General features: G+C 47.6%; 2 protein-coding genes across 6 annotated transcripts in view; both read left to right on the top strand.

The window, feature by feature from the left end:
* The first annotated feature begins 282 nt into the window (after positions 1-282).
* On the top strand, positions 283-14,051 carry NIPSNAP1 (nipsnap homolog 1). Of its 2 annotated transcripts, XM_045791292.2 has the most exons (10): positions 283-415; positions 6,816-6,943; positions 7,141-7,186; positions 7,444-7,538; positions 9,228-9,298; positions 9,449-9,589; positions 9,916-9,947; positions 10,294-10,388; positions 11,537-11,620; positions 12,879-14,051. In XM_045791292.2, the coding sequence occupies exons 1-10, from the start codon at positions 324-326 to the stop codon at positions 12,941-12,943; spliced, it is 849 nt and encodes a 282-aa protein (XP_045647248.1). In that variant the 5' UTR covers positions 283-323; the 3' UTR covers positions 12,944-14,051. The 2 variants fall into 2 exon arrangements, with proteins under 2 accessions (XP_045647248.1, XP_045647250.1); XM_045791294.2 differs by lacking the exons at positions 9,916-9,947; positions 10,294-10,388.
* A 759-nt stretch (positions 14,052-14,810) lies between these two features.
* Positions 14,811-27,992, top strand: part of THOC5 (THO complex subunit 5) — a 34,195-nt gene continuing 21,013 nt past the window's right edge. For 2 of the 4 annotated variants that reach the window (XM_045791291.2, XM_045791287.2), the window contains exons 1-7: positions 14,811-14,913; positions 17,244-17,366; positions 19,301-19,444; positions 20,353-20,466; positions 20,598-20,695; positions 22,863-23,009; positions 24,400-24,514. In XM_045791291.2, coding sequence (XP_045647247.1) covers positions 17,271-17,366; positions 19,301-19,444; positions 20,353-20,466; positions 20,598-20,695; positions 22,863-23,009; positions 24,400-24,514 — 714 coding nt within the window. In that variant the 5' untranslated portion in view covers positions 14,811-14,913; positions 17,244-17,270. The other 2 variants (XM_045791289.2, XM_045791288.2) reach the window with 2 other exon arrangements.

The following is a 27,992-nucleotide window of genomic DNA, read 5'->3' as shown; positions in this document are numbered from 1 at the left end:
CCTCTGCCGCTAATCTTAAGTGCCCAATTAAGAACCGCTAGTGTTCGACGCTCCCATTTTACAGAGGTGGACACTGGGGCCCAGAGTGGGCAAAGGCGTTGGTCAAGGTCACAGTGCAAGTCAGTACTGGAGCTGCAGGGGCTCTAAAGACAGGAAACTGTCTTCAGCCCAGCCTTTGTGGAGTTGGGGGACGCCTGGCGGCAACGCCCACCTGACTGCTCGCTGAAGGAGGCGGGTGAGCCGGGTGGGGCGGGGCTCCCCTAAGCCCCGCCCCGCCGCCGGGTTCGGGGGCGGGACCTTTCTCCAACCTGCGCCGCTCCAACATGGCTCCGCGGCTGTGCAGCATCTCCGCGGCCGCGCGGCGGCTACTGGGGGGCCCCAGGCCCCGCACTGGGGACGTGGCGGCTGCTGTGCGGTAAGAGCCGGGCCGAGGGTTGGGGAGCGGCGCGCGCGCGCGGGAGGTGCAGGGGCGGGGGCCAGGGTCTGGGTCTGGGGGATGGGCAGACTCCGGCTTGGAATCTATGGGTTAGAGGCGGGGGCAAGATCGAGGCCTGGGGAGGAGCTCTCGCCAAAGATTGTGAGAGACGGGTGAGATATGCGCAGGGTCTTTGTCCTAGTGGGTACCTGGCTCTGGGCACAGAATGAAAGATGGGGTGAAAGGGAGGGGCATGTCCTGGGCCCTGGAGAGTGGGAACGGGGCAGAGGGCTGGAGTGGCTCCTTCTTTAGGCCTTTGGGGTGATTGTGAAATAGCAACCCCTGGGGGCTTCTAGGAGAGGCGGCTCCTCCCTCGGGAAGTTCTAGGAGGAAGAGATACGGGGAGCAATGGGGGCACTCCCAAGGCCATGGCTGCACGGACCCTTTGCGCCCCAATCCTGAACAGTACAAGTGGGGCAAAGGAAGCCTGGGAAGGGATGGGAGTTGCCCAAGGTCACTCCCTCCGGTGTCTCGGGGTGGCATTGGGTCTGGGCACACAAGTCTCCTAACAACCACTGCTCTTTGCACCACAACTGGTGGCCTCCTGGGAGAAGGAGGCTGGCTTGGCCATGCGCTCAGCCTGGGCTTTTGTTTGGGCCCTGCTCTGGACTGAGGCAGGGTTTGGCCTCCCTGACCGGGCCTGAGCAGCCCCTCCCTCCTTCGTCTCCAGGGCCCTGTACTTTCCCCATCTCCTCATCACCCTCTAGACACACTTGCCTGTCTCCCCAACTAGCGTGTCATGTCATTTTTCTGTTAATCCAGCCCCTAGAACAGGGTTCAGGATAGTATGCTCAAGAACATATTGCTAAAGAAGTGAAGACACCTGTCTCCCCCCACCTGTGGAAAGGAAGCAGGGGGCCCTCCTGTCCAGCAGCCCAGGCGTGAAGGTGCAGAGTTCTGTTAGTCCTTGCCATGAGCACTGTGCAGCGTGGCTCTTGGGCTGTTGGGAAAGAGGAGCCAGGCCTGCGCCCCCACCCGGACTGCCCAATAATTGGGGAGAACCGTTCTATCATGGAAAGAGCCTGGAGTTTGTCTGGCACCAGCAAATCTAACTCAGCCTTTCTTAGTGGGGTGACCTTGGGCAAGTCATTTGGCCTCTTAAAGTATCAGATTCCTCATCTGTAAAATAGGAGTAATAAATAGTATGTATCTCATAGAGTTATTGAGGTTAAAAGGCCACATCACATATGTGAGGCTTTTAGCCTCTGGTGAACATGCAACAGATGTTGCCCTTGTTCAGACAGTTTCTTCAGGAACCCCTTATAATATAATCAGGGCTGAAATGGCCTTGGGGAGATCATCTTCTATGAGCCCCCTGTTTTCCAGATGAGAAAATTGAGGCTGGGGATGGGACTTTACTTCCCCAGGGTAGCAGAATCAGTAGGTGGTAGAGCTATTTGTGTGGCAAATATCCAGAGGCCACAAAAGGAGCATGGGACATAAAGGCCACCTGATGCTCCTCACTTACTGGCTTGGATGAGGTGCTGAACCTCCGTGAACCTTGGTTTCCTTTTCTGTAAAGTGGGGATGGTAATCCCTGCTGGGCATTTTTGCAGGATTGCTGTGAAGGCACTTGGATTCATACTTAGCAAGTCACTCAAGAACTGCTTCATAGTACTTAGGCCCTGGTCTCCCTTTGGATACCTAGGAACATCCCCTCCCGCTGACCTTTAGCTCATCCCCTATTTCTCTGGAGTCACTAGAGCGGCAGGCAGTAGTTTTTCTGACCTCTGAGGTCTGGGGGCTGCTGGGGGAGAGAGAGTGGGCTTTGAGGTCAGGTGGATGTGAATTAGCATCCTCTTGCCCATTAATTAGCCATCCTTGAATAAGGCACGGGAAAGCCCTGAGCCTCATCCTCCTGAAAAACGTATTGTGAGGATTAGTCCGTAGCACATAGTAATTGTTCAATAAATAGCAGTTGTTACTGTTGCACTAGTAATCCCATGAACAGAACTTCAGTTCTTTTCTTTTATTCTTATTAAGTAAGCTCTATGCCCGACATGGGGCTTGAAGAATCACATGCACTACCAACAGCCAGCCAGGCACTCCAGAACTTCAGTTCTGTTAGTTCTCCTGGTGTGTCTTCTCAAGATACACTTCTGGAACAAAGCAGAAACAGGGTCCCTGGGGTGCCTGGGTGGCTCAGTCGTTAAGTGTCTGCCTTCGGCTCAGGGTGTGATCCCAGAGCCCTGGAATGGAGCCCCGCATCGGGCTCCTCTGCTGGGAGCCTGCTTCTTCCTCTCCCACTCCCCCTGCTTGTGTTCCCTCTCTCGCTGAGTGTCTCTCTCTCTGTCAAATAAATAAATAAAATCTTAAAAAAAAAAAAAAAGAAAGAAAGAAAGAAAGAAAGAAACATGTTCCCTTTCTGCAGTCAGCCAGCTCAAAACAGGAGAGTATTTCAGAATGTGCATGGAGCTGAGCTTCCTAACATATAAATCCAGAGAACATTCTGGAGCGATTTCACGTTGAGGGGGGGGCATCAGACTGTTGATCCCTATCGAGAGTGCAAATGTGACATCTACTGAAAAGTTCTCATCCCAGACAAATATTTGTTGAGCAACTCCCATGCCAAAAGCACTGTGCTGTGTACCATGGGGGGATGGGGGGGACATTAGCTAGTGACTTTGGATGTGGCTGGGGAGACAAGAGAGATGAAAACGGTGAAAAGCCTGATAGGGAAATGTGAGAGGTGTTTTTGTGGAAGGGGCCAAACTGGTGCATCTGGGGCAGCTCCTTCCCATAGATTGGACAAAGCTGTGTTGTGTTTTTCTAGGCCTAAGAGGCATTCTTTATATAGTTGAGATACCAGAATCTTTGGCATTCCTAAGATGACATGAAAAAGGGGGGGGGGATTGGGACTGCTCTAGAGCAGTGATTTTTGTTTTTTAGATTTTATTTGTTTGACAGAGAGAGACAGCCAGCGAGAGAGGGAACACAAGCAGGGGGAGTGGGAGAGGAAGAAGCAGGCTCCCAGTGGAGGAGACCGATGCGGGGCTCGATCCCAGGACCCCGGGATCACACCCTGAGCTGAAGGCAGATGCTTAATGACTGAGCCACCCAGGCGCCCTTAGAGCAGTGATTCTTAAACTTGAGCAGGAATCGGAGTCCCTTGGTGGGCTTGTTAAAAACCCAGATTGCTAGGCCCACCCCCAGAGTTTCTGTTGCCCTAGGTCTAGGGTGGGGCCTGAGAATATCTCAGGTGACATTAATGCTGTGCGTTTCAGAACCACTGGGGTAGTGAATCCTGGCTTTGTGGGAAGCTTGGCAAAGTACATGAGAGCTAGAATTCCAAGTGGAGACGTCCAGCCTTTGTTTTGTACACGGTGGGGAGCCATAGAAGACTTCTGAGCGAGCAATAGCATCACCAAAACGGTGCTTTACAAAGATGGATGGGCAGATTAGGAAGAGTGGGGAAGGAGCGGGAGCCGGGAGATCAGTTAGGAAGTTTGGTAGAAACAGTCATACTAGCTGCATTGCCATGTCAGGCCCTTTCTCTAGAAGACCCATCCTAATGCCCCTGTTTTACAGATAAGGCATATCAAGCCCAGAGATGAAGCTGAGCTGAGATTAGAACCTGGATTCATCCAGAATCTGTGCTCTTAAGCACTAATTCTGCTGCTGATGGTGGGGAGCGTAAGGGGTCCTGAGCCCTGCATCCACATTCTGAGCCACCCTTTCTCTCATTCCTTACCTTCCAGCTTTTATTGTCTTTAAGCAGCTCTGTCTTCGCTTCCCGCCACTCCTTCATTTATTTCCCACATGCACACTGAGCACATGCCAGGTGCCCAGCAATGTGCCAGGCACTGGGATACATGGGACAGACAAAATCTCTGTCGCTGCGGGGCTGCTTCTAGTGGGGAGACAATAAACAAGGCACATAATCAAAGAAAAAACAAGGTATAATGTGTTAGAAGGAGCTATGGAAAAATAGAGGGCAGGGTGAGAGGGGTTGGGGAGTTCTAGGTTAGGAGACTATTGTGATTTCACTGAGAAAGTGAAATTTGAATTCTTGAGAATGTGAGCCTATGGACACTGGTTTGGAGTTCACACCCTGACCTGGGATCTTGGACAGGTCCCATCTTGGGTTTTACCTGGAGAAAAAATCTTTCGAGAGAGGCTACTCCAGCTTGCTAGTTTGACACACGGGGAAACTGAGGCCTGTAGGCATGAAAGATTAGAGAGTGAGGGGAAGAGATGGGAGCCCACCAGAGCTCCTGGATCCCCCTGCCTTTTCCCCAGAGTAGAGAGCATTCTAGCCCCCCACTCTTTCTCCAAGGGCTCTCCTCCTGGCTGTTTATCTTGGTCAGTACTGATGTTAATAAATTACTCAAAGCCCAGTCCCAGAGCAAAGGTCTTGGCTGACAGTAAGTAGGAGCCACTGTTTTCCCTGCCCCCACCCCTTCCAAGGGAAGCATCCCCTCTACATTCAAACCAAAGGTCAGATCTCTCTGCCAGTGGCTTTGTTGAAACACCTGGTTCTTCCCAGTATGTGCCTGATGCTCCCCCAGGTCGGTGCTCAAACCTGAGGTGGGGGGCTGGCTTTGGAGGAAAGAACTCTGGGTTTGTTCTTGCCTCAGTTCTGCCCCTGATTTACTATGTGACCTTGGGCAAGTTCCTTCAACCCCCTGACTATTTTCTCATCTCAAAACTGGGGATACTAATAGTTCTGAACACAATATCAGCATTACATAGATGCGGCAGGATCATGCTTCTGAGAAGCCGATCACGGATCCCTGACACAGAGGCTGTCCTCAGCGGAAGTATCTATAGCGAAGCCCCCTTATTCTGGTCACCAAATTTCATAGAACCACACTGATGATCTGATGATAATTGTCTTTTTGGTTTTTGTTAATGAAACAAATACAGGCACAATGACAGAAAACCTATGAATTCAGAAACACTTAAAATAATTTTTTTAGCTTTACAAAGAACTATAGTGAATAAATAAAAATTTGACCATCTCCCTCTCCCCTCTCCCAGGTAAGCAGTATTAGATTTGGGACAAATCCTTAATCATCTTTCTCTGTGTTCATACAAATGTTTTACAACTTAAAGATGCTTTTTTTTATTTCATCAGTCCCAGTGGCTGCTCCATATTTTGGAAAAAAATAATACTTTGATTTGCAAGACAATTTTTATTTTAGTCATAGAAAAAGATTGAAAAAGGAGCGAACTTGCTGGCACTTTAAGGCCCCCGCTGCCAGGCTCCCTGGCTAGAAATCATCCCGCAGGAGACTGGCTTTTCAGGCCTGACTACCAATTATATCACTGCTGCTACCAGGAAGATTTATAGCCTCTGGCCTCCTAAAAATAAGCCCCGCCCCTACCGGGACTTTGTGTGGGAAGTATAGTTAGGTCTGGCAGGACTGTCCCCTGCTCTGAACAGAACACTTCCCTTCCCGTCCCTTTCCTTTCCTTTCTTTCCACCTTAGCCAGGTTCACAGGGTGGCTATTTGTCAATTAAGTGTTGCCTGGATTAATGAATGAATCTTGCCTTGCAATGCCTTTTCATCCCCTCTATCTGCTGTGATCCACTAAATCAGCCCTGGAGATTCAGAGACTGGTCAGATCACCTCCTCTGGAGAGTTTGCCCAGGCTGCCAAAGGCTTGCTCACCTAGGCTCTCCCAAATGCCTCTGGCTATAATTATGTTCCAAAGCCTGCTTCTTCCAGTGGACTGTGACTTCCTCAGGGACAAAGTTTATTTTTCTTTGGCTTCCCATTTGTGGGGGCTGGGAGGGGGCACAGGCCAAGTGTAGTGTGAGCACTGGAGAGGACAATGAGTATAGGCTTCTGGCAGAGGGGACAGAAATTGCAAATAAAGCACTGAGGACAAGAGCCTGGTACGTTCGGGGAGGAGCAGATCTGGAGAGCTGGATGGAGGGGACAGCAAGGAGGGCTGGCAAGATAGGTTGGGCTGTTATGGGTTTTGGACATCAGGCAAGGTGGGTTTGGGGTGGATCCTCTTGGCAGAGGGCTGCAGATATGTGCCCCAAGTGGAGCAGATGTGTGCCCCAAGGAGCCCCCTTGGAAGGGGGTTAAGGTAGGCAGGGAGGCTGGAGAGAGGTGGGAGGTGGAGCTGCTTCTCCTGGCCTCCCGAGGCCCTGCAAAGCTTCAAGAAGCAAACTGGGCAGCCATAATCTCGGAAAGGGACCAGGTCTGTTCAGCTGGCTCCAGTGATGTTTTACACTCTGGAGCCGCCACTGGATTCCATGGCCCTATTCCTAGAGATGTGGGTCATCAAGATATCTGAGGGGTCGGGGGGCAGGATAGCTGAGCAGATGGAAGAGCCAGGGCTATCCCCACCTCTTTTTGTCCTCCTGAATGCCTCTGCTCTGCAGTTTCTATTCCAAGGACAATGAAGGTAGCTGGTTCCGCTCCCTCTTCGTACACAAGGTGGATCCCCGGAAGGATGCCCACTCCACCCTGCTATCTAAGAAGGAAACCAGCAACCTCTACAAGATCCAGTGTGAGTGGCTGCTGAGCCAGCCCGCCCTCTCGGGGCCTCTAGGGGCCTGCGAGGCTTCAGCTGGGACACGAGAGGGGCTGGGATATCCTGAGCTGTCCTGGGAGCCCTGGCCCTGTGGGACAACCCCCAACCCAGCTCCCCACAGACACACACACACACCCCTTGTTTCACCTCCCTCTCTCTTTCCTCTATTGCAGTTCACAATGTGAAGCCTGAGTGTCTGGATGCCTACAACAGCCTGACGTGAGCTTCCCCCTCCCTCTGCTTGTCCCATCCCCTGCTTGGGCACAAGACTCCATCCTGGCCCCGTTCTCCTTGCAGAAATCTAGGAGATGTAGATTTCATACTCCAAAATCCTAAGGATGAATTGTCTAGCCTCTGCATCTTACAGATGGGGAGACTGAGGCCCAGCCCTGAGGGCCTGAGTTGGAACCCTTATCTCAGGGGCCCTGGTGGCTGGTGTGAGCCCTCCCCCTTCTCTTCCCCTCCCCATCCCCCAGGGAGGCTGTGCTGCCCAAGCTGCACCTGGATGAGGACTACCCCTGCTCGCTCGTGGGCAACTGGAACACATGGTACGGGGAGCAGGACCAGGCAGGTGAGGTGCCCACCTCCCCCGTGCCATTGCCACCCAGCCCAGGTCTCTGGCACCGCTCATGCCTGGCCACCCTCCACTCCCTCTCTGCAGCGGCACTCAGAGGGATCTTTCTAAATGCGGTCCTCATCGGCTCTTCTCACGGGCCTAGGATGCCCTGCCTATAACTTTTCCCTGTTGGTCCTCAGCATGACCTTTATCTCTCTTCTACTGGCCAGCATTCCTGGTCTTGGTAGACTTCCATCCATACACTGTTTTTGGTGTTTCCCTTGGGAAAGAGGCCTTGAAACTCTAGGGTCAGACCGTTTTGCAGATAGGAAAATCAAGGCACAGATGGAGTCAGAAGGAGGTAAGGAATAGGCTGAGGATGGGAAGGAACAAAAGTCTGAGCTTCCAAACTCCTGGTCAGCCAACTGCCCTCAGCTCTAACCTGCCTAATGGACCCTTTGGAGACCTTCCTCCCTCGGCCCCAGCCGTGCTCCCAGGGATGGCAGACTGTTTCCTTTCTTCTCTTTCACCTTTTTTATTGGAAGGTGTAGTAGTTTCCTAGGGCTGCTGTAACAAAGTGCCAACTGCTGGGTGGCTTAAAAGAACAGAAATCTGTGCTTTCCAGTTCTGGAGCCCAGGAGTCTGAAATCTAGGTGTTGGCAGGGCCACGCTCTCTCCAGACACCCTAGGGGAGAATCTTATCTTGCCTTTTCCAGCTTCTGGCTGGGAATCCTTGGCTTTCCAGCTTATGGATGCATCCCTCCCATCTCTGCCACTGTTGTCACAGAGTGTTCTCCCTGTGTGCCTCTGTCTTCACATGGTGTCCTCTTGGTGTCTGTGTCCAACTCTCCGTTTTCACATGAGGACACCAGTCATTGAATTTTGGGCCCTCCCAGTATAATGGCATCTGCACTTGATTGCATCTATGAAGACCCTATTTCCAAATAAGGTCCTATTCTGAGGTTCGGGGTAGGCATGAACTTCAGGGGAAGGGGGACACCATTTGACCCAGCACGGGGGCTATGATAAAAAAAATTCAAACAGTACAAAGAGTTTTCAGTGAAAAGCAAGCCTCCCTTCTGCCCACGAGCCCCAGGCCTCCGTTCTCTGCCCCAGAGGCATCTCCTGTCACAATCTCTTGGGTCTCCATTGAGAGATGGTACATAGCTTAGCATCTCTGGATATGTCCCCTACCCTAAACAGATGTCCTAGCACACTGTGCTGCTGGTCTGGTCCTTGGTTTTGTTTTTTTTTAATTCACTGTTTTAGAATATTTCATCTTAGCCTATCAGACCTACTCTCCTTTTGTCCAACCTTTCTGTCATAGGCCTGGTGGTCAGCTTCATGTGTGCTGTTGTGCCTTGGGTGCAGGGACACATCTGATCCTCTTGTGCTATTTAAGGAAAGTTGGGTGGAAATATTATTCCCATTTTCAAGATGAGGACATGGAGCCTGGAGGGGGTCAAAGGCCAGCTGGCAGACCTGGAGCTCAAACCTAGGTCTCCTGGGCTTGTGTCTGGGGTTATCCCCTGGCCAGTGCTATCCTCCACCAAAGCAAAGGGAACTCAGACAGTCCTGGTGCTAAGGAGACCCAGCTGGAGACTTCCCCCCATCTCATATGCTCGTAGCCAGCCTTGGGGTAAGCAGGGCAGAGTCCCAGCAGCCCTCTGACCTGTACCTGCCGCTTTCTCCCCCATACAACAGTACACCTGTGGCGATTCTCAGGCGGCTACCCAGCCCTCATGGACTGCATGAACAAGCTCAAAACCAACAAGGTATGTCGGTGTCTGCTCCACAAACCTCTCTGAACATTGGCTCTGGCTCAGCCCTGTGCTGGGGGCTGCCACCACTAACTACCCCATGGGGACACACTGCAGGGTGGGGGGCTCTTCATGGCCACCATGCCCAGACTGCCTCACCTGCAGGAGTACCTGGAGTTCCGAAAGGAGCGGAGCCAGATGCTGCTGTCCAGGAGAAACCAGATGCTCCTTGAGTTCAGTTTCTGGAACGAGCCACAGCCCAGAGCAGGTCCCAACATCTATGAGCTGAGGACATACAAGCTCAAGGTGCCTCCCCCTCGCCGGATCCCTGCCTGCCTCATGCTTTCCCTGCTGTGGTGCTGCTTTACAGATACCCTGACATGGGGGGGGGGGGTCCTGTGCCCTAGCACCTAGACTGGGGCGTCTGGCCTCTCCCTCCCTATGGGCTCAGAACAGAGGTATGTACACACATGCACACACGTGCACACCCAGGTGTGAGTTAGGGCCCCTGAATGAGGCTAGGTGGTCCCTGGGGCTGGGGAGACAGGTCAATTTCCCATCTCCACCTAGCTGTGACATTTGGAATCTGAGATGGGGGCTCATTTCCATTCTTTCCTCTGGTTCTCTTTCAGCCAGGAACCATGATTGAGTGGGGGAACAACTGGTGAGTGGCAGTGCCAGGGGTTGGGGGGACCCTGCCTACCTGCCCTGCCTGGTTCCCTGGGCTGTATGGCAGGGAGCTTGGCATCCTGTGCCCCTCATGGATCCAAGAGAAGGATCCAGCCAGGAGGCGAGGCTCTCCTAGAGGATTATGAGGCCTCCTCTAGTAGTAGAATACCCAGCCCGGCTGTACCTCTGTCACCCCCCCCTTCCCTGATCATCTCTGAGAGCTGAGGGTCCTACTCTGGCTCCTCCCTTGAGGTGTGGCTGAGAAATCAGCCTGGGGACACCTCAGAGGGCCTTTTGCCCTGGCCCTGGCCTCTGTTCCACACTCTTCTTGCTGTCCCTAGGGCTCGGGCCATCAAGTACCGGCAAGAGAACCAGGAGGCAGTGGGCGGCTTCTTCTCACAGATAGGAGAGCTCTACGTTGTGCATCATCTCTGGGGTAGGCTGGGGACCCTCCAGGGGCCCTCTGCTAGTCCCCTTTCCCCACTGTCACTTTGTATAGACAATGCAAATACATTAGTGCCCTTTAGGAGTTTACATTCTAGCAGGGAGAGATACCACCTTAGACACAAACTAACACAAAAACATAATTTCTAAGTATTATAAATAATAAAGAGGCAAGGAAAAATGATAAACACATGGGAATGGCTTGGATAGACAAAGAAGGCCTCTCTGAGGAAGTAAAATATTAACTAAGCTAAAAGATGAGAAGGAGCCAGCTTGTGAATTGCCAGGGAAGGGCATTGTGAGTAGAGGGAACAACATGTGGAAAGGCCCTGTGGTGGGGAAAAGGCCTTTGAAGCATGCTGAGGAGGCCAGTGTGGAGAGAGTGAAGAGCGGGAGGAGACAGGGACATACCAGATGAGGCTGGGCCTTGCAGCCTGTGGGGATGAGTTGGGATTTATCCTAAATGAAACGGGAGACGGGTGCAGCATTTTAAGCAGCATGACATGACCTGATTTGTGTTCCAGTAGGATTCCTCTGGTCGCCACGTGCTTTGCCAAGAGTGCTTTGTAGGGGAGCAAGAGAGGAAGTGGGGCATCAGGAGATGGTTAAACTAGTTCAGGCGGATGAGTTCAGGAGGATGGTGGCCTGGCCTAGTGTGGCGGCAGCGAGGATGCTGAAAAGGCCACGGGTAGATTCGTTAGTCTCGAGGCGGAGCCAGCGGACCTTGTGGATGAATTGTCTGTGTGGGGTGAGGCAGGAGGAGGAGAACTCCAGATTCTTGCTTGAGCAGCTGTGTGTTTCTTACTGTGACCCTAGGCAGAGCAGATTGAAGGGGTCAGGAGTGTAATTTTGGCCCTTGGAAATGCTGAATATGAGATGCTGACACATCCAAGTGGAGACGTCAACGGTTACGTGGGTGTGGAGCCCGAGGGAGAGTTCTGGCCTGGAAACAGAAAGTTGGGAGTTGTCAACAAATGTATTGATGGGATGAGATTGTCAAAGCAGACAGTGTTCGCTAACAGTTGGAGACATTGAGAAGAGGCAGCAGGACAAGGTTTGGGGCAATGAGAGGGGGGCCCTGTGTTAGGCATAGGATCAGCTCCTCTGTTCCCACGGAATGAGCCGATGCCTTTCCCACAGCCTATAAAGACCTACAGTCTCGGGAAGAGACTCGAAATGCTGCCTGGAGGAAGAGGGGCTGGGACGAAAATGTCTATTACACAGGTGAGTGCTTCCTCTGAGGGGGTCAGCCTAGCCCTTGGCAGTCATCTGCCAACAGCCCAATCTGAGGATGGAATCCCCTCTGCAAGGAGATCAAGCCTCACTTGATTGCCTCCAGTGATGGGCAACTTACTCTTAGGACAGTGAGTGGGTTTCTATCCTGGTGGCACACTCCACATGATCTAGGCAGTGGGTCTAGGTGAGCACTCCAGGCGATGAAAACGCAGGCAGTCCCTATGCACTGTGACCTCAGGCTGTTTCCTCATCTGTAAGATGGTGACAGTGATAGTGCCTCCCTCAGAGGGCTGGAGGGAAGATTCTAGGAGCTAAGTTATGAAAAGTGCTTCACCCAGAGTGGCACAGAGGAAGCACACAGCAAATTTTTTGAGGAAGTTTTTTGTTTGCTGTGTTTGCCACCTGGCTGGGACCCCTGAGAACCACTTGGAGTTAGGAGGTGTTGATTGAGCCCTCACTGTGTGCCAGGGACTGCGGTGGGTAGGTGGCTAGGGGACACAGAATGAACAGGAGCCTGTCCCTCCCCTTGAAGAGCTTACAGTTAAGCGTCCACACTTACCAGCTGGTGTGGGGGAGGATGCGCTTCCTGAAGGAGTTAGCAGGAACCTCACTCTTGAAAGTGTGATGTTGAATGATCATATCAGGATCTCCTGGAAGCTTGCTCGAAATGCCAAATCTCAACTCCCACCCCCATCTGCTAAATCAGAGTCTATAGGTAATTTGTATGCATGGTAATGTTTGAACAGCTCTGAGCAAGAGTAAAGAGTCTGACCTCCTGGGTGACCTTGGGCTGACCTCCTGTGGGCTGCAGCCTCCCCATCTGTAAAATGAATCAGTTGAACTAAATCAGTGTTTTTCAAACTTAGCCACTTGAGGACACCCTTGTAGCTTTTGTCCTACCAGTATACTAGGGCTATAATTATTTTCTTGATATTTTTCTTTAAATCCCCTACTTTCTTCTATACCTAGCTTTGTTTTAAGCAATATTATCTCTGAAATCAGTTTTTGCTATGCCACTTATTCTTTCACATCACAGGAACATAAATATATAATTATGAAAATAGAAAAATGTTGTATCTCGGCAACACCCAAATCCCCTTTTATCCCACAATTGGGCACTCTCCATTCCAGGAGGGCAGTGGGGCTTTCCCCATCTCAGCATCCCAGGCCTCCTCTTCCTTCAAAGTCCACTTTTGGGGTTGCCTTACCTTTGCATCCTCTGTGACCTCTGCCTCTCTTTCCACAGTCCCATTGGTGCGACACATGGAGTCTCGGATCATGATCCCATTGAAGATCTCACCTCTCCAGTGATGCTGCCTCTGCCTCTGCCTCCTTCCCCTTCTCCCTCAGGGCAGCCGTGGACAGAGGAGCTCCCAGTCCTGCTGTCTTGGTTTTCTCTTGGATCTGGGAGGACTCTGGGGGTTCATGCTCAGCTCAGACAAGGGGAAACTGAAGGATGACAGGGTTCTGAGGACTTGCAGCTCTGCCCAGACCCTTCCCCTCCTACCCTGCTCCCCCCCTCCCCTGTGCCGGAAGCAGTTTTTAGTTTCTCTGAATGAAGAACAGCAACATTTTGTGTCTTCTCACGTTTCCCCCTAAGATTCCTCATCTCAAGGCCACCGGTCTCCGGTTATCACCATGGAAGCCCTGTGTTTAGCTTTAGTTGTGCAAAAGGTAGTGTGTTGAGTGGTTAGAGAGGAGGTGGGAAGGGAGGAGGTCAGACCAGGCCTGACTCTCTGGAATTCCCTGGTCTCCACTGGGCCACCCACTTGCTGGATAGTCTGAGCCAAGTCCCTCTTGTCAGGGAAAAGCCTAAAACTGCCTCAAGAAGTAAAGGAGGAAACCTTCAAGTTAGCACAGTCGGGGTGAGGTCCTACATATTCCACTCAGGCTGGGAAAAGGGATGGGAGCTGGGAAGGATCTGGGTCACAGAATGGGACATGAACCTAGAAGGTAGAACGGAATTCATAACTTAGATTTGAACTGCAGAATTTGGAATATGAAATCAGGAATATAGAACAGAGGTTACAGAAGACCACATGGGGAGGGGTTCTTAATACAAGACAGTTGGAAAGAGGCTCATCTCTTTCTCCTCCCTACTTGAGATTGAGAACTTGACTGTTTAGTTTCAGCCCTTCTGTGTAGGGAGAATCTCCTGCCCTTTTTCATTCCTGCAGGCGAAGTAAAGGGCCAGGGCCTGTATTTTCCTCACCCTGCATTCCTTTTCTCTCTTCATATTCTATCAGCCCAACCCCCATTCTAGTAGGCCACTGGATATGTGGAGTGGGGTTAATGACTTTGGGAGCCTCCTCGGTGATCCCTACACCTCATGAACCTCTAGGTCGCTTGATTCTGTCTCCCTTTCAGGAAAACTTGTGCTGGAGTCACTGATGGAACCAATTAAATATTTACTATAAAACACTATGTTTTTTCTTTATCGACAAGGAACTTAGGCAGGTGTTACAGGCAGGGCCAGTTTCCTAGTTCCACCTGGCTGATTTACTTCCCTGGCCCTGCGTTGTGTTCCCTGAGCTACAGGGGAGGGCCTCCCCCCATGGCAGAAGGCATTCAGGACGTTAGTGTTTCTACCTCCAGATAAGTAGAATGTACACCAAAAGTCCTGAACTCTGTATAATTCGTACCAGGGGTAGAAAACTTGAGGCTGTCAAATGCTGCATTAGAGTTGTGACTCTGCTGTAAGCAAATGGAGAAACTATTGATGCATCCGTGGAAAAAAACAAGCGTTAAGGGAATGAATGCCTTCCCTGACTTGCTGCCTTCACTAGTGTAGGATGTTTGGGCGAATATAACAATGGTTAAAGATACAGGTTATGAAGGCAAATCCACAGGGGTTCGAATCTCGGCACTACCGCGCTCCCCTGTTATCTTGGGCATACGACAAACTCATTCAACTAATAATAGTAGGCAGAGCGCCTACTAGCTGCAGGACGTTGCTTTAGGCGCTGAGGAAAGAGTACACGGGGCAAAGAATCTGCCCTTGCAGCCTCAGTTTCTTGGTTTTAGAGGGCAGCGTGGTGGTGTTGGCGCCTGGTTCCCACCCTGAGAACCCCAGAGCCGCGGCCTCCGCCGCTCCCACGCCGCCCAGTCGCCGCTTGCCCCACGCGCCCGCTGCCCTTCGGTGCCTCTGCGCTTCGCTTCCGGCCTCCGCGCTTCGCTTCCGGCCAGCCACTCTTTCCTTCCGGTTCTCTATGGTGTGCGGGAAGACGTCTCTCAGCCGCCGGAAGTGGCTAGCCTCCCGCGACGGTTCGGGCTTCCGAGCGGTGAGGAGTGCGCCGGGGCCGCGGGGCCGGTCGGAGGGGCGGGGCTGGGTGCTCTGGGACCGAGGTGCAGACCTCCGGGAGGGCGTCCCCAGGCTGGGGGCCGACCCGAGTTCTCCGTGCGCACTTTCCGGGATTCCCAGCCGTTTGGCGCCGCGTGCTCCGTCTCTTCAGGTGAAAACGTTGGCTGCCGCAGCGTCGAACCCCACATGGTAGCCTTTAGGTGACGACGATGATGTTGATGTCGAAGGTGGTGGTGACAATAGCTCACATTTATTGTGTGCTGACGTGTGCCAGGCTCTCTTTACTGGGTTTCCGAAGTCAGGATTTCCCGCATTTCAGCCTTTCGCGTCCCAGCTTTGTGGGTTTTGCCCAGTTTACCGTTTAAGACTCTGCTAAAGGGTTTTAATCGAGTCACCTTATACTTCTTAAACGTAAATTTTCTTTAAGAGAAAATTTTAAGTCTCTCCCCTAAATGGAGACTTGTCCTATGCAGAAGGTAACGATAAAAATTAATATATGTAACATGAAAACATTGTTAATTTTGGCTAGATTTCATTGTCTAAGGCTCTGAGACACAGTCCGCTTGTTAACAAAGGGACACCGATGTTCACAGATGTTAAAGACAAACTAGGGAAATGAGATGTTCTCCTTGAAGCAATCAGAAGTTTCTAAAAAGAATTGAAAAGGGATTAACTTACTCCTTAGGTGTTCAGCATTGTTTCAGATCACCCGTGTACCATCTAAGGCCTCACTCCTAGGTCATCTTCATCACCTTCCCCAGCAGAGTGCCTCCTGTGTCAATGTCCACAGCAACCCCTGAGGTAGGGACTCTTACTCTCGTTTGATCTGTGAGGAAGTAGGCCGAGAGAACAGTGAAGCAACTTGTCCTAGAACTCATGGCTGTAAAATAGTAGAGTGGAGACTCCAACTCAGGGCTTCTCGGACTCACTACCATGAGCCATTGGTTCCTTCAGTAAATGTGGGTGACAGATTTGCTGGGGTTAGGGGGATAGTGCTGCCCACCTGAGGGGGCTCTGGTGCCATCTAGGAGAGGTAGCAGAAGGAGGATGCTTTGTGACCCTGGAGCCCCATGCAATGTAGGTTCTATTCTTTTAAATGTTAGGGCCAACCAGAGAGTTGATGACATTGCCAGGTGAGATGGTAGCAAGACACGCTGGTGTCACAGTAATGTAGTTGTCAACAGCACTGATGTGGTGTCAGGTGGACCCAAGCTTTAGCATAATAGCCGTGTGACCTTCGGCACTTCATTCACCTTTCAGAACCTCAATGTTGTCATCTATAAAATGGTACTTGTTCTTATCTGAAAGGTTTCTTATAAGGATCAAGTGAGAACATACCCTTAAAGTGCTTAGATCAGGTCCAGCTTGCAGTGATCAATCAATACTATTGGGAATGGGTATATATGCTAGGCTGAGGAGTTTAGTCAGGGATATGATTGTGGTGCCTTTACAGGAGGTGGAGCTGGAAAAGATGACGTTTTTTTGGATAGGCTGTGGGATGATTCCCCCCTTAGAGAGAGAGAGAGAGAGAGAGAGTGCTCGCAGTGGGGGAGGGAGGGTGGGGAGCAGAGGGAGATAGAATCTTGAGCAGGATTTACACCTAGGGCAGAGCCTGATGCAGGGTTTGAACTCACAACCCTGAGATCAAGACCTGAGCTGAGATCAAGAGTCAGCTGAGCCACCCAGGTGCCTCATTCCCCCTTTTTATTTATTTATTTTTTATTTTTATTTTTTTTCTTTTCTTTTCCTTAAAGATTTTATTTATTTATTTGACAGAGAGAGAGACAGCCAGCGAGAGAGGGAACACAAGCAGGGGGAGTGGGAGAGGAAGAAGCAGGCCTCCAGCAGAGGAGTGTGATGTGGGGATCAATCCCACAACACCAGGATCACGCCCTGAGCCAAAGGCAGACGCTTAACGACTGAGCCACCCAGGCGCCCCCCCTTTTTATTTTTTAAAATATTTTATTTATTCATTTAAGAGAGAGGGAGAGAGTACAAGCATTGGGGGAGAGGGAGAAGCAGTTTCCCTGCTGAGCAGGGAGCCCAACAAGGGGCTCTGTCCCAGAACCCTGGGATCATGGGATCATGACCTGAGCTGAAGGTAGTGGCTTAACTGACTGAGTCACCCAGGCACCCCTCCCCCCTTTTACAGAGGATTAAACTGAGGTTTTGGAGGGTTGAGTGACTTTATTTTTTGAGTTAACAAGGGTGTAAGTGGCTAGAACTACTAGTTAGACTTTAGTATTCTGACCCTAGGAAAATCTCCAGCTCCAACTCTGAAAAATCTTAGAAGTTTCCTCCTTTTAACAGGTTTCCTCCTGACCTCACCAAACAACCATGTCATCAGAATCGAGCAAAAAACGGAAGCCCAAAGTGATCCGAAGTGATGGCGCTCCAGCTGAAGGGAAGCGTAACCGTTCTGACACAGAGCAGGTGAGATGAGCCAGGGCTGCTGCACTGCTGAGAAATTACAGCTCCTAGTCAAGCATCTTGCTGTGAGATTGCACAGCTGAGGGTCACAGGGACAACCTCCCAGGTGGCGTCTGCTTGACCAGGTGCCTGGACTTCTCTTGGTTGTACAAACCTGAGTATTTACATCTGGTTTAGCTGCAGTATCCCAAGAACCAACAAACCTATATTAGACATAAAAAGTGTCTGAACAGAGGCTGCGTTCTAGTATGGTGTGTGTCTCCATTTTTCCTGATGGTCAGAAGAAGCCAGTATCTGTAGCAAACCACCACTGATTGGAGATGTGGCATCCCTGGTCTGCTACTGAAATGGTACAGAGCAACATCCCCACAGAATCTCTTCTGTGGCCTGAGAGCTCTTGTGGTCAGCAGAGTCTTCTTTTACTGATTCTCTGTCTTTGAAACTGTCAAGCTAATTTATGACTTAATTGTTTTGATTGTTCGGTTGGTTATTTTTTCTTATTTTTTTAAGATTTATATGAGAGAGAGTGCAGGAGAGAAAGCAAGCACAAATGAGGGGAGGGGCATAGGAAGAGGGAGAAGCAGGCTCCCAGCTGAACCCAGACCCTGATGTGGGGCTCTATCGCAAGACCCTGGAATCGTGACCTGAGCCGAAGGCAGATGCTTAACTGAATGAGCCACCCAAGCACCCTACTTTTTTTTTTTTTTTTAACTATAATAGAGAAACATAAGAGCTTGAATTTAAGTAGAAAACCATGTTTTCCTCAGATTTAGGAAATCTAGATTAACAAAGAACCTTATCCATTTTGCAGGTATTGATTCCTTTTTTTATTGAGATATAATTGACATACAACATTATATTAATTTAAGGTGTACAACATGATTCAACATCTGTATATATTGTGAAATAATCACCTCTAAAGTCTAGTTAACATCCATCCCCATGTATAGTTAAAATTTTTATTTCTTCTTGGGACACCTGGGTGGCTCATTCGGTTAAGTGTCTGCCTTTAGCTCAGGTCATGATAGCAGGGTCCTGGATTGAGTCCCATGTTGGGCTCCTTCCTGAGCAGGGAGCCTGCTTCTCCTCTGCCTGCCGCTTCTCCTGCTTGTGTTTGCTCTTTCTCTTTGACAAATAAATAAAATCTTTAAAAAAAAATTTTTTTTATTTCTTCTAATGAAAACTTTTTTTTTTTTTAATTAAGTAGGCTCCACGCTCAGCGTGGAACCTGACATGGGACTTAAACTCTCAACTCTGAGATCAGGACCTGAGCTGAAATCAAGAGTCCGGCACTTAACTCACTGAGCCACTCAGGCAACTTTGTGATGAGAACTTTTAAGATCTACTGTCTTAGCGTCTTTCAGATATGCAGTACAGTATTATTAACTATAGTGGACTTTTCAAGAAGTGTATTCTGTTCACTCTAAAGGGTGACCAATCGTGATATTTTAGTCTTTGCTAAAGCTTGATTTGGCCATCTAAACACTCATCAGTAGGAATTTGGTTAAATGAATTCTAGTTCATCTGTATAGTGGGTTATCATGCAGCCATTTTGGTGGATGTTTAAATTTATTGGGATGAGAACTTGCAATAAATAGCATGGACAGTATGATCCCATTTTGTTTAAAAATAAAATGTGTGTTTATCCACAGTCTTAAAAATAGTTATTTCAGGCTGGGAGGTGAGATTACAGGCAACTCACTTTTCACTGTGTTCTGAGTCTCTGACACCAAGCATGCATTACTTTATAATTAGAAAGAAGAAAAGTGGAATGAATTCTTTTTCATTTTGAAAAGAAGAAAAACATTTGATTTGAGGACCACATTTTTTAGAGACCTGATTTGGGGTTTCATTGTTACTGGTTTCAGCCAAGTGTCCCCGGTCCCAACAGGGAGACTTTTATTCCCCACCCAAGGCCTGTATCCTTGCCTCCACAGGAAGGTAAATACTACAGTGAGGAAGCTGAAGTGGACCTTCGGGACCCTGGCAGAGACTATGAGCTGTACAAGTACACATGCCAGGAGTTGCAGAGGCTCATGGCTGAGATCCAGGACCTGAAGAGCAGAGGAGGCAAGGATGTGGTAAGGAGTGGAACTGGGATTGGGCAGACATGAAACTGGTAGGTTTGCATGGATGGATTTATTTTGCACCCATCAGAGCCCTTCCTCATCTTGGTCTTCTGTCCTAGCCATGATCAGGTGGTTGGAGTCTGGGGGCTCCAGAGAGTCTGGGGGCTCCGATGCCGTTAACCTATTGGAGCATGTCATCACCATCCAGCCACCAATCACAGTTACAAAAGTTCAGGACAATTAATTTTTCTCATAACTGTAATTTGATAATTCATCCAAGTGACACCATACGCTGGGCATTTTGCCAGGTTTTGAGGAATGATGTGTGTAAAGTCCTTTGCTGTTTTAAGGATGAATATGTACAAGAATGTCATAGAGACCAGAAATGAAATTATTAACATTAAATGAATGAACCAGACTTTGGGGTAAAGAAACTAAATAGTGACTAAAAACCTATATATTTCCAAGAATCTCACTTATTTGTGCTTACACTAGCCAGTATTGTTATGATTATTACATCATATTTTACTGTGGTCAAGCTTTATAGTTGTAATTCTGTGATTTTCATTCAAGATATTCTGTAATGTTATTCTTAGAGGTCAAATTGTATGGCAGGGCGTTGCTGTTTTTATGATCTCTGTATACAATATGTAGGGACAGATACTAATTGTGCATTGGCTGCACTTGCTCCTTCAATTCTTGTTACTTCAGTCCAAGCAGAAATTGGTTTTTTGCCTGGGAACTTTAAGCATTTCCCTTATACAGTCATTCTTCCATTTCCCACTGACATTTCTCTTGGCTCTGAGTTCCTTCCAGTATCTGTTTTTGGCCTTGGATGGGGCTGGGTCAGAAGCGAGGGGCTGAAGGAAGCTGAGCCAGCACCTGTTGACAAGATCTTTACCAGCTTTCTTTGCCTGCAGGCAGTTGAGATAGAAGATCGAAGGATCCAGAGCTGTGTTCATTTCATGACTCTAAAGAAGCTTAACCGATTAGCCCACATCAGGTTGAAGAAAGGAAGAGATCAGACCCATGAGGTAGAAATTGAGAGGTTTAATCCTCCTCGTCCCTCTTCCCCACATTCCCTTCTTAATCCCCTTTACCTCTTGTCTGAGTTTGCTTCTTCTCTGATCTGCCCCACTCACTTCTGACCTTGTCCTCCTTTCAGGCCAAGCAGAAAGTAGATGCCTATCACCTGCAGCTCCAGAACCTGTTGTATGAGGTGATGCACCTGCAGAAAGAGATCACCAAATGTCTGGAGTTTAAGTGAGTTTTGGAGAACAGCCTTTGGCAAAATAGTCTATTAGTAACTGCTTTTTCCTACATAGTTCATTGTGAGCTAGTCTCCTTAAAAAAAAATCAGATGGGCTTGGAGATTGCAGGATCTGGGACGAGGGTGAATAGATCACTTTGAGTGGGAGAATTGGAAGCAGTGTTTTCAGGCTGCACAAAGAACCTCAGAAGCCTGTCTGACTTTTTTAAGTTCTGAGCTCTGCACCTGGTCAAAAGCAGTTGTCTTTTTCCAGCAGGGGCCTTTACATTACCAGTTTGATTCCTGGGCACCTTGCATGGGAGTAACTCCCTTTCAGTTAAATCCTTTTAACCTTTTGGCCCAGTTTTTCCTCTCTAAAGTTCCAGCCATTCATTTTTGCAAGTGAATTTTATTCTTCGGAACCTGAACTTCTTGCTATTTAGCTGCCTTCGGGTGAACAAACTATAGTTTGTCAGTGTCCATCTTCAAATGTAATGCCTCTTGGCAAATCCAAGCTGAGAAATGAGAAGGAAGAAAGAGTAGACAGAGGAAGAGAAGGGAATGTATTCTTGCTGGGTCAAACCTACTTGTGCAGACTGAGAAGAAGCAGGGTTTGTGTTGTTGTTTTTGAGAGAGAGAGCACACACCCGAGCAGGGGGGAGGAGCAGAGGGAGAGGGAGAAGCAGACTCCCTACTGAGCAGGAAGCCTGATGTAGAACTTGATTCCAGGACCCTGAGATCATGACCTGTGCTGAAGGCAGACGCTTAGCCGTCTGAGCCACCCAGGCCCCTGAGGCAGGTTTTATTTGTGAGAGGGGCGTATCAATCATTGAGTCTGGTGTATTTTTCATAATTATGCTGATTTTTGAGAGGTATCTTTATCTGCTGTACAGATTCATCATGTAATAATATAATAGTTAAATACTAGTAGAGGTGAGATCTGTATCAGGTTTGTACCTGAGTTAATAGTATTGTGTCATTGTCAGTTTCCTGGTTTTGACAATGTACTATGTGTAGGTATTATCATTGGAGGAACCCAGGGGAAGGGTACACAGAGGAAATAAACTCTCTGTACTATTTTTGAAACTTCCTGTGTATCTTAAACTATTTAAAAATAAAAAGATATTAAAAACAAAAGAATGTGGTGCCCCAAGCTATAACGATCAGTCAGATGAAAGCTGACAGATGCAGAATACAATAGAACCCTGGCCTATGGAGAGGCAGGTGACCACCCTTGGCTCTGGTCAAATCCCAGCTCTGCCACTCACTAGCTGTGTGACCTTGGGCAAGCTGCTTGACCGTGGAAGTTTCCATCTCATTTGAGATATGGATAGAAATCCCCATTTGATTAGAGTTACCCTGAAATAAGTGAGGTGAGGCCGGCACACAGCGGTGGTTAATACCTGGTAGCTGCTGTTATTACCATAGTCTGTCCCCAGCCTGCGCACTACGGTGTTAATACAGGAAAAAGCATTGGATTTCTTCTTGTGAGTAACTATATACACAACAGTTGAAGCCTCTAGATCGTTATGCCATGCTGGCTCTTCCTCATCCCGTGCTTATGCGGTTAATATTTTGAACTTAAATGCAGACCTTTACTTTTTTTTCCTGTTAAATATCAATTCTTGGTTTCAACCTGGCAGTCTAGGCCTAGACTGTAGTGTTTTTATTGACTTTTTTAGTTCTTACTCTTTTGCTAAGCTTGGAGCATCCCTTCCAACTCTTCAGCTAATTCATGGATAAAAATTTGGACACCATGGGGGGGCGCCTGGGTGGCACAGCGGTTAAGCGTCTGCCTTCAGCTCAGGGCGTGATCCCGGCGTTATGGGATTGAGCCCCACATCAGGCTCCTCCGCTATGAGCCTGCTTCTTCCTCTCCCACTCCCCCTGCTTGTGCTCCCTCTCTAGCTGGCTGTCTCTGTCCTGTCGAATAAATAAATAAAATCTTTAAAAAAAAAAAAATTTGGACACCATGGATAAGGATCCTATGGTATGTCACCAACTACCTCTCTTCAGAATGAAACATTTACTAATGAGCATTTGCTGAGAAGACCGGATTCCAGGTTCCTGGGTAGTTGTAGAGGAGGTTTAAGCAAGCATACATGGAGGGAACTGTGGGCCCACTTAATCCATGGTTTGGGATCCTGAGAACAGCAACTTGACATCTACTTTTCCCTGCAGGTCGAAGCATGAAGAAATTGATCTGGTCAGTTTAGAGGAGTTTTATAAGGAGGCTCCTCCAGATATTAGTAAGGCTGAAGTCACCATGGGAGACCCTCACCAGCAAACCCTTGCACGTCTGGACTGGGAGCTGGAACAGCGGAAAAGGTTGTGTATCCTTCCTGACCTTGTTAACCTGTACAGACACAGACTTTTAACCATGGGGACAGTGCTTTGTCATGCACAACCCACAACCACACAGCAAAGTTCTCTGGAACCAGTAGAATGGTTTAAGACCAAATCCCATTTTGTGATTAATTCACACCTGATAATTTAAACTTGCCTAACATCATCATGGTGGGGCTGGAATTGCTTACGGCTGTTAAAAGAAAATTGGAGTAACTTTTTCTTTAAAATGTTAACACCTGAGACCTAAATACCTTTTGTATTGTAAATTTAATATTTTTCTTTTGCTTTTTCCTCTGCCTCTAAGACTGTCCCTGTGGTACTTTAATGGTTTGCAAGCACTATTTCAGAAGGTTATACGGCATTCCTATGTATAGACAAATTAAAATTTACATAATCTTTCCTCTATTGGATTGGACTTTTAGTTACCACTTTTTTGCTATCATAAATTATGCTTCAGGGCCCACCTTTACATATAAAAATTTCCTGTACTAATAAAGATCTTTTATTTATTAATTGTATTACTGGGTAATTTATTTTAGGTCTTTTTAAGGGGATAGTGTATTTTTCATACCGGATCTTTCATGGCTGCGTCCCTTTCGTTACAGTGACTTTCTTGCCCATGTTTGTATGAGAATTCTTGGGCTTTTGGTTGACACATTTGCTCGTTTTCCATTGGAGAAACAGGTGTTTTTCTTTCTTTTTTTCCCCCGTTATAGAATGTATTCTATGCCTTTGGTCCGTGTTATGAATTTAATAAGCACTAAGTGTGGTTCTTATGGAATTGGTGTCAGGTTTTTAGCAGATGGGACTGGCCCGTCACTCCCCTGTCCAGTACATGGCTTGCCTTGGGACAGGCTAAACCATGAGTGTTGTATTCCTGTGGTCCAGAATCTATCACCACGCTGCCCCACACAGGCCAGTTTGTAGGCCTCATTTGGATCCTATAGTTGCTAGGTCCACATATTTGTGAAAGTTTTGGCTGTAGACCCTAGAGGCAAGAAGGGGAACAGGAAATGACACAGGGATATTCCCTAGTGGTTAATGGACAGAGCCTCTGGAGCCAGACAGGCATGGATTCAAAGTCCAGCTTTGTACTAGATTTTAGCTGGATGACCTTGGGCAAGTTACCTACCTCCTTGAGCCTTTGTTTCTTCCTTTGGGGAAAAGAAGAGTCCCTATCTTCCAGGATTTTTATAAGGATTAAATGCAGTAATGCTTATAAAGAGTTCTCCAAGTGCTTGACACAGTAAGTACTAGGTAAACATCAGTTAATCATGACTGTTTCATTAGGTGGATTGTGACAGTCATTAGGTGTGTCGGGAGATCTTTGAGGAGCTTTGAGTGACAGTGGTGTGTCCTTTCCCAATAGGCTGGCAGAGAAGTACCGAGAGTGCCTCTCCAACAAGGAGAAGATCCTTAAGGAGATTGAGGTGAAGAAGGAGTACCTAAGCAGTCTCCAGCCTCGCCTAAATAGCATCATGCAGGTGAGACTCTCTCCCATATTCCCCAGCATTGACCTTTTGCTTTGCCTTCAGTATTCAGCGAGATCTTTCTTACCTGAGGCCTCCAGCAGCCATATCTCCCTTTGGGTTTTGCCAGGTGTGTTACCCTAGTGGGTGTCAAAGCCCAGTGCAAGGATGGTCCTGTTTGCAGTTTCTACCCAGCCCGTACGGTAACGTGTTCTGGGAGGAAGAGATGCTGCTGGGTGGGCTCAGGAACATATACACACATTTATCTGGGATGTTTTCTTTTCACCCAGAGCTGCTTTAGGTAAAATACCTTTGCAAACTCTAGGTTTAATTTACCCCCAGAATGGTTTCCACCAGCCCCATAGCCTCTAGGCATCTAAGCCTGCTTCTGTGGATGTCTGTTAGACTCCCTGACTGCATCTTGGGGGCAGTTGTTCAGCAGATGTACTCTCTCTGAAAAGAACTTTACTCATATTTGAAAGCTGTTAGGTACCTTGGGAGGAAAAGTCCTCACTTTAGAAATGCAATGTAAAACGTAATGTCTTTCTTTATAGATGATCTGATTTTATTTCCTCTGTAAAGCTAGGTGTGCTCTAAATCCTGATAGTTGTTTTTTTTTTAAGGTTTTTTTGGTTTTGTTTGTTTTTTAAGTAAACACTATGCCAACATGGGGCATGAACTCAAGACCCTAAAGAGTAACATGCGCTATCGACTGAGCCAGCCGGGCACCCCTCTAAATCCTCATAATTTTGTGTAGCAAAGTAAATGTTATATGAAAATGTTTAATATGAAAAGCTAGGTGTTTAATATGGAGGAACTTTGCAAAAGGACCCTAGAGAAAAAATTCCCTTTTCTAGGATTTGGTAAGGTCTACATTTCCTCCCTTCAACTCTGGGCATAGAACTAGAAATGTTAACAAATATTCTCAGTAGCGCTTCATAATAGGACAAAAAGAAAACAAACTAAAAGTTTGGGTTGTACTTAATTTTTCCTGTTTTTTTTTTTGTTGTTGTTTTTTTAAGATTTTGTTTGTTTATTTGAGAGAGAGAGAGTGTGGGAGGAGGAGCAGAGGGAGAGGGACAGCCAGGCTCTACGCCCAGTGCAGAGCCCAATGCAGGGCTTGATCTCAAGACCCTGAGGTCATGACCTGAGCCCAAATCAAGAGTTGGACACTTGATGGGCTGAGCCACCCAGGCGCCCCTTAATTTTTCCTGTTAAGTGGAGTCTCTCTAAACATCTCTAAATAGGGTACAGGTTAAAGAAATTCTAGTGTGGTAAAGCCTTACAGCTGTGATGGAAATACAGAACAGTATGCCACTGATAAGATAATTGGACAGAATAAAGATTTATCATATAATTAAACAAAACAATGCTCATTGTAGGACATAAAGTACTATTTCATTGTATACCTTTGCTTATAAAGTATCTATATGAATATATATGTGAGTCCAGTGTATGCTTAGAAGAGTCATTATTCATAGCAAACCATGAACAATTACTTCGGGGTTGGGAGACTGGGAGGTTTTTTTGTTTTGTTTTTAAAGTAGTCTATGCCCAATGTAGGGTGTCAACTCTGAGATCAAGAGTCGCATGATCTACCAATTGAGCCAGTCAGACGCCCCGGGAGTTTTTGCTTTATAAACTTGAATACAACTTTTTTTTTTTTTAAGTAGGCTCCACACCCAGCATGGAGCCCAATGCAGGTCTTGAACTCACGACCCCGAGATTAAGACCTGAGCTGAGATGAGCCACCCAGGCACCCTGAATGCAATTTTTTAAAACAATGCACATACATTACGTTTTAAAAAATAGTTTTATGTGTAGAAAAGCATACAGTTCATAAGTGTATAGCTCAGTGAATATTCACAGTGAACACATCTTTGTAACTGGCACTCAAATCAAGAAAAAGAACATTACTGATTTTCCAGAAGCGGTTTTATTTCCCCTTCCAGTCACTGTCTCCTCCACCCTCACCTCCCCCAGGAACCTGTTATCTTGACTTCTAACGTCATAGGTTAGTTTGGCCTGTTTTTGAACTTACACAAGTAGAATCATATAATAGTATACTCTTGCGTCTGCCTTCTTTTCTGAACATTATGTTTGTGCGATTCATCTGTACGGTTGTGAGCACCAGGAGTTCTTTATTTTCATTGATATTTAGTATTTGATTTTAGGTACTTACAGTTTGGGGCTTATGAGTAATGCTGCTGTGAGCATTCTTTGTCCTTTGGTGCCTGTGTGTACATATTTCTGTTGACTATGTTCCTAGGAATGAAATTGCTGGGTTGTAGAGTATGCTAGGCATATATTTAATTTTGGCAGACACTGAAACAGTTTTCTAAAGGGATTGCACTGATTTACAAAATTTCCTAGCACCATATGAAAGTTCTAATTGCTCCACATCCTCTCCAACACTTGATATTGCCAGTCTTCTTAATTTTAGTCATTCTGAAGGGCATTGCTTATGGTTTTAAATTCCCTTTCCCTGAGCACCAATGATGTTGCGCACAGCCCCTTTATGCTTATTACCTTTTGGATTGACTCCTTTGTGAAAGGCCTATTCGAGTCTCTTGCCTTGGACTTCCTTATATTTTTTAGAGATGACTTTTTGCAGGTGTTTTTCCCATTTTGTGACTTTGTTTTTCACTCTCCTAATGTAATCTTTTATTTTATTTTTGAGATTTTATTTGTTTATTAGAGAGAGAGAGAATGAGCAGGGGGGTGGGGGAGAGGGAGAAGCAGACTCCCCACTGAGCCCGGGGCCTGATGCGGGACTCAATCCCAGAAACCTGGGATCATGACCTGAGCCAAAGGCAGACGCTTAACCAACTGAGGCACCCAGGCACCCATAATGGTATCTTTTAATGAGCAGATGTTCGTAATTTTTATATGATCTAATTATCAGTGTTTTCCTTTATGGTTAGTGCTTTGGTCCTGTTTAAGAAATTTGTCTCTGTCCCAAGGTCATGGAGATATTCTCTTGTTTTCTTATAGAAGCTCTATTGTTTGTCTTTCACGTTTAGATCTCTAGGCTTCCTGGAAGGGAATGTTGTACATAGTGTGAGGTAAGGGTCAGATTCATTTTTTTTCCCATGTTGGTATTCAGCTGGGTCATTTATTGAAAAGACCATTCTTTCCCCACTCTGCTGTGCCACTTTTGTCATAAATCAAATGTCTGTGTAGATTTGTGTATGGTCTATTTGTCTATCCAGGCACCAGTACCACATTGGCTTAATTTTGTAGCCTTTTTTTTTTTTTTTTTAAGATTTTATTTATTTATTTGACAGAGCAAGTGTGAGAGAGAGCATGGGCACGGGGAGAGGCAGAGGGAGGGAGAGGGAGAAGCAGGCTCCCTGCTGAGCAGGGAGCCCAACGTGGGGCTCCATCCCAGGCTGAGGTAAAGGCAGACGCTTAACCATCTGAACCACCCAGGCACCCTGGCCCTTTGCATTTAACATAATAAATTTTAGAATCACCTAGTCGATTTTCACCT

Source organism: Ursus americanus, chromosome 30 (assembly GCF_024610735.1).
Source record: "Ursus americanus isolate L20-20 chromosome 30, mUrsAme1.1.p, whole genome shotgun sequence".
Classification (NCBI taxonomy): Eukaryota; Metazoa; Chordata; class Mammalia; order Carnivora; family Ursidae; genus Ursus; species Ursus americanus.
The sequence above is the reverse complement of the archived record's forward strand: the minus strand, read 5'-3'. Positions and strand labels throughout refer to the sequence as shown.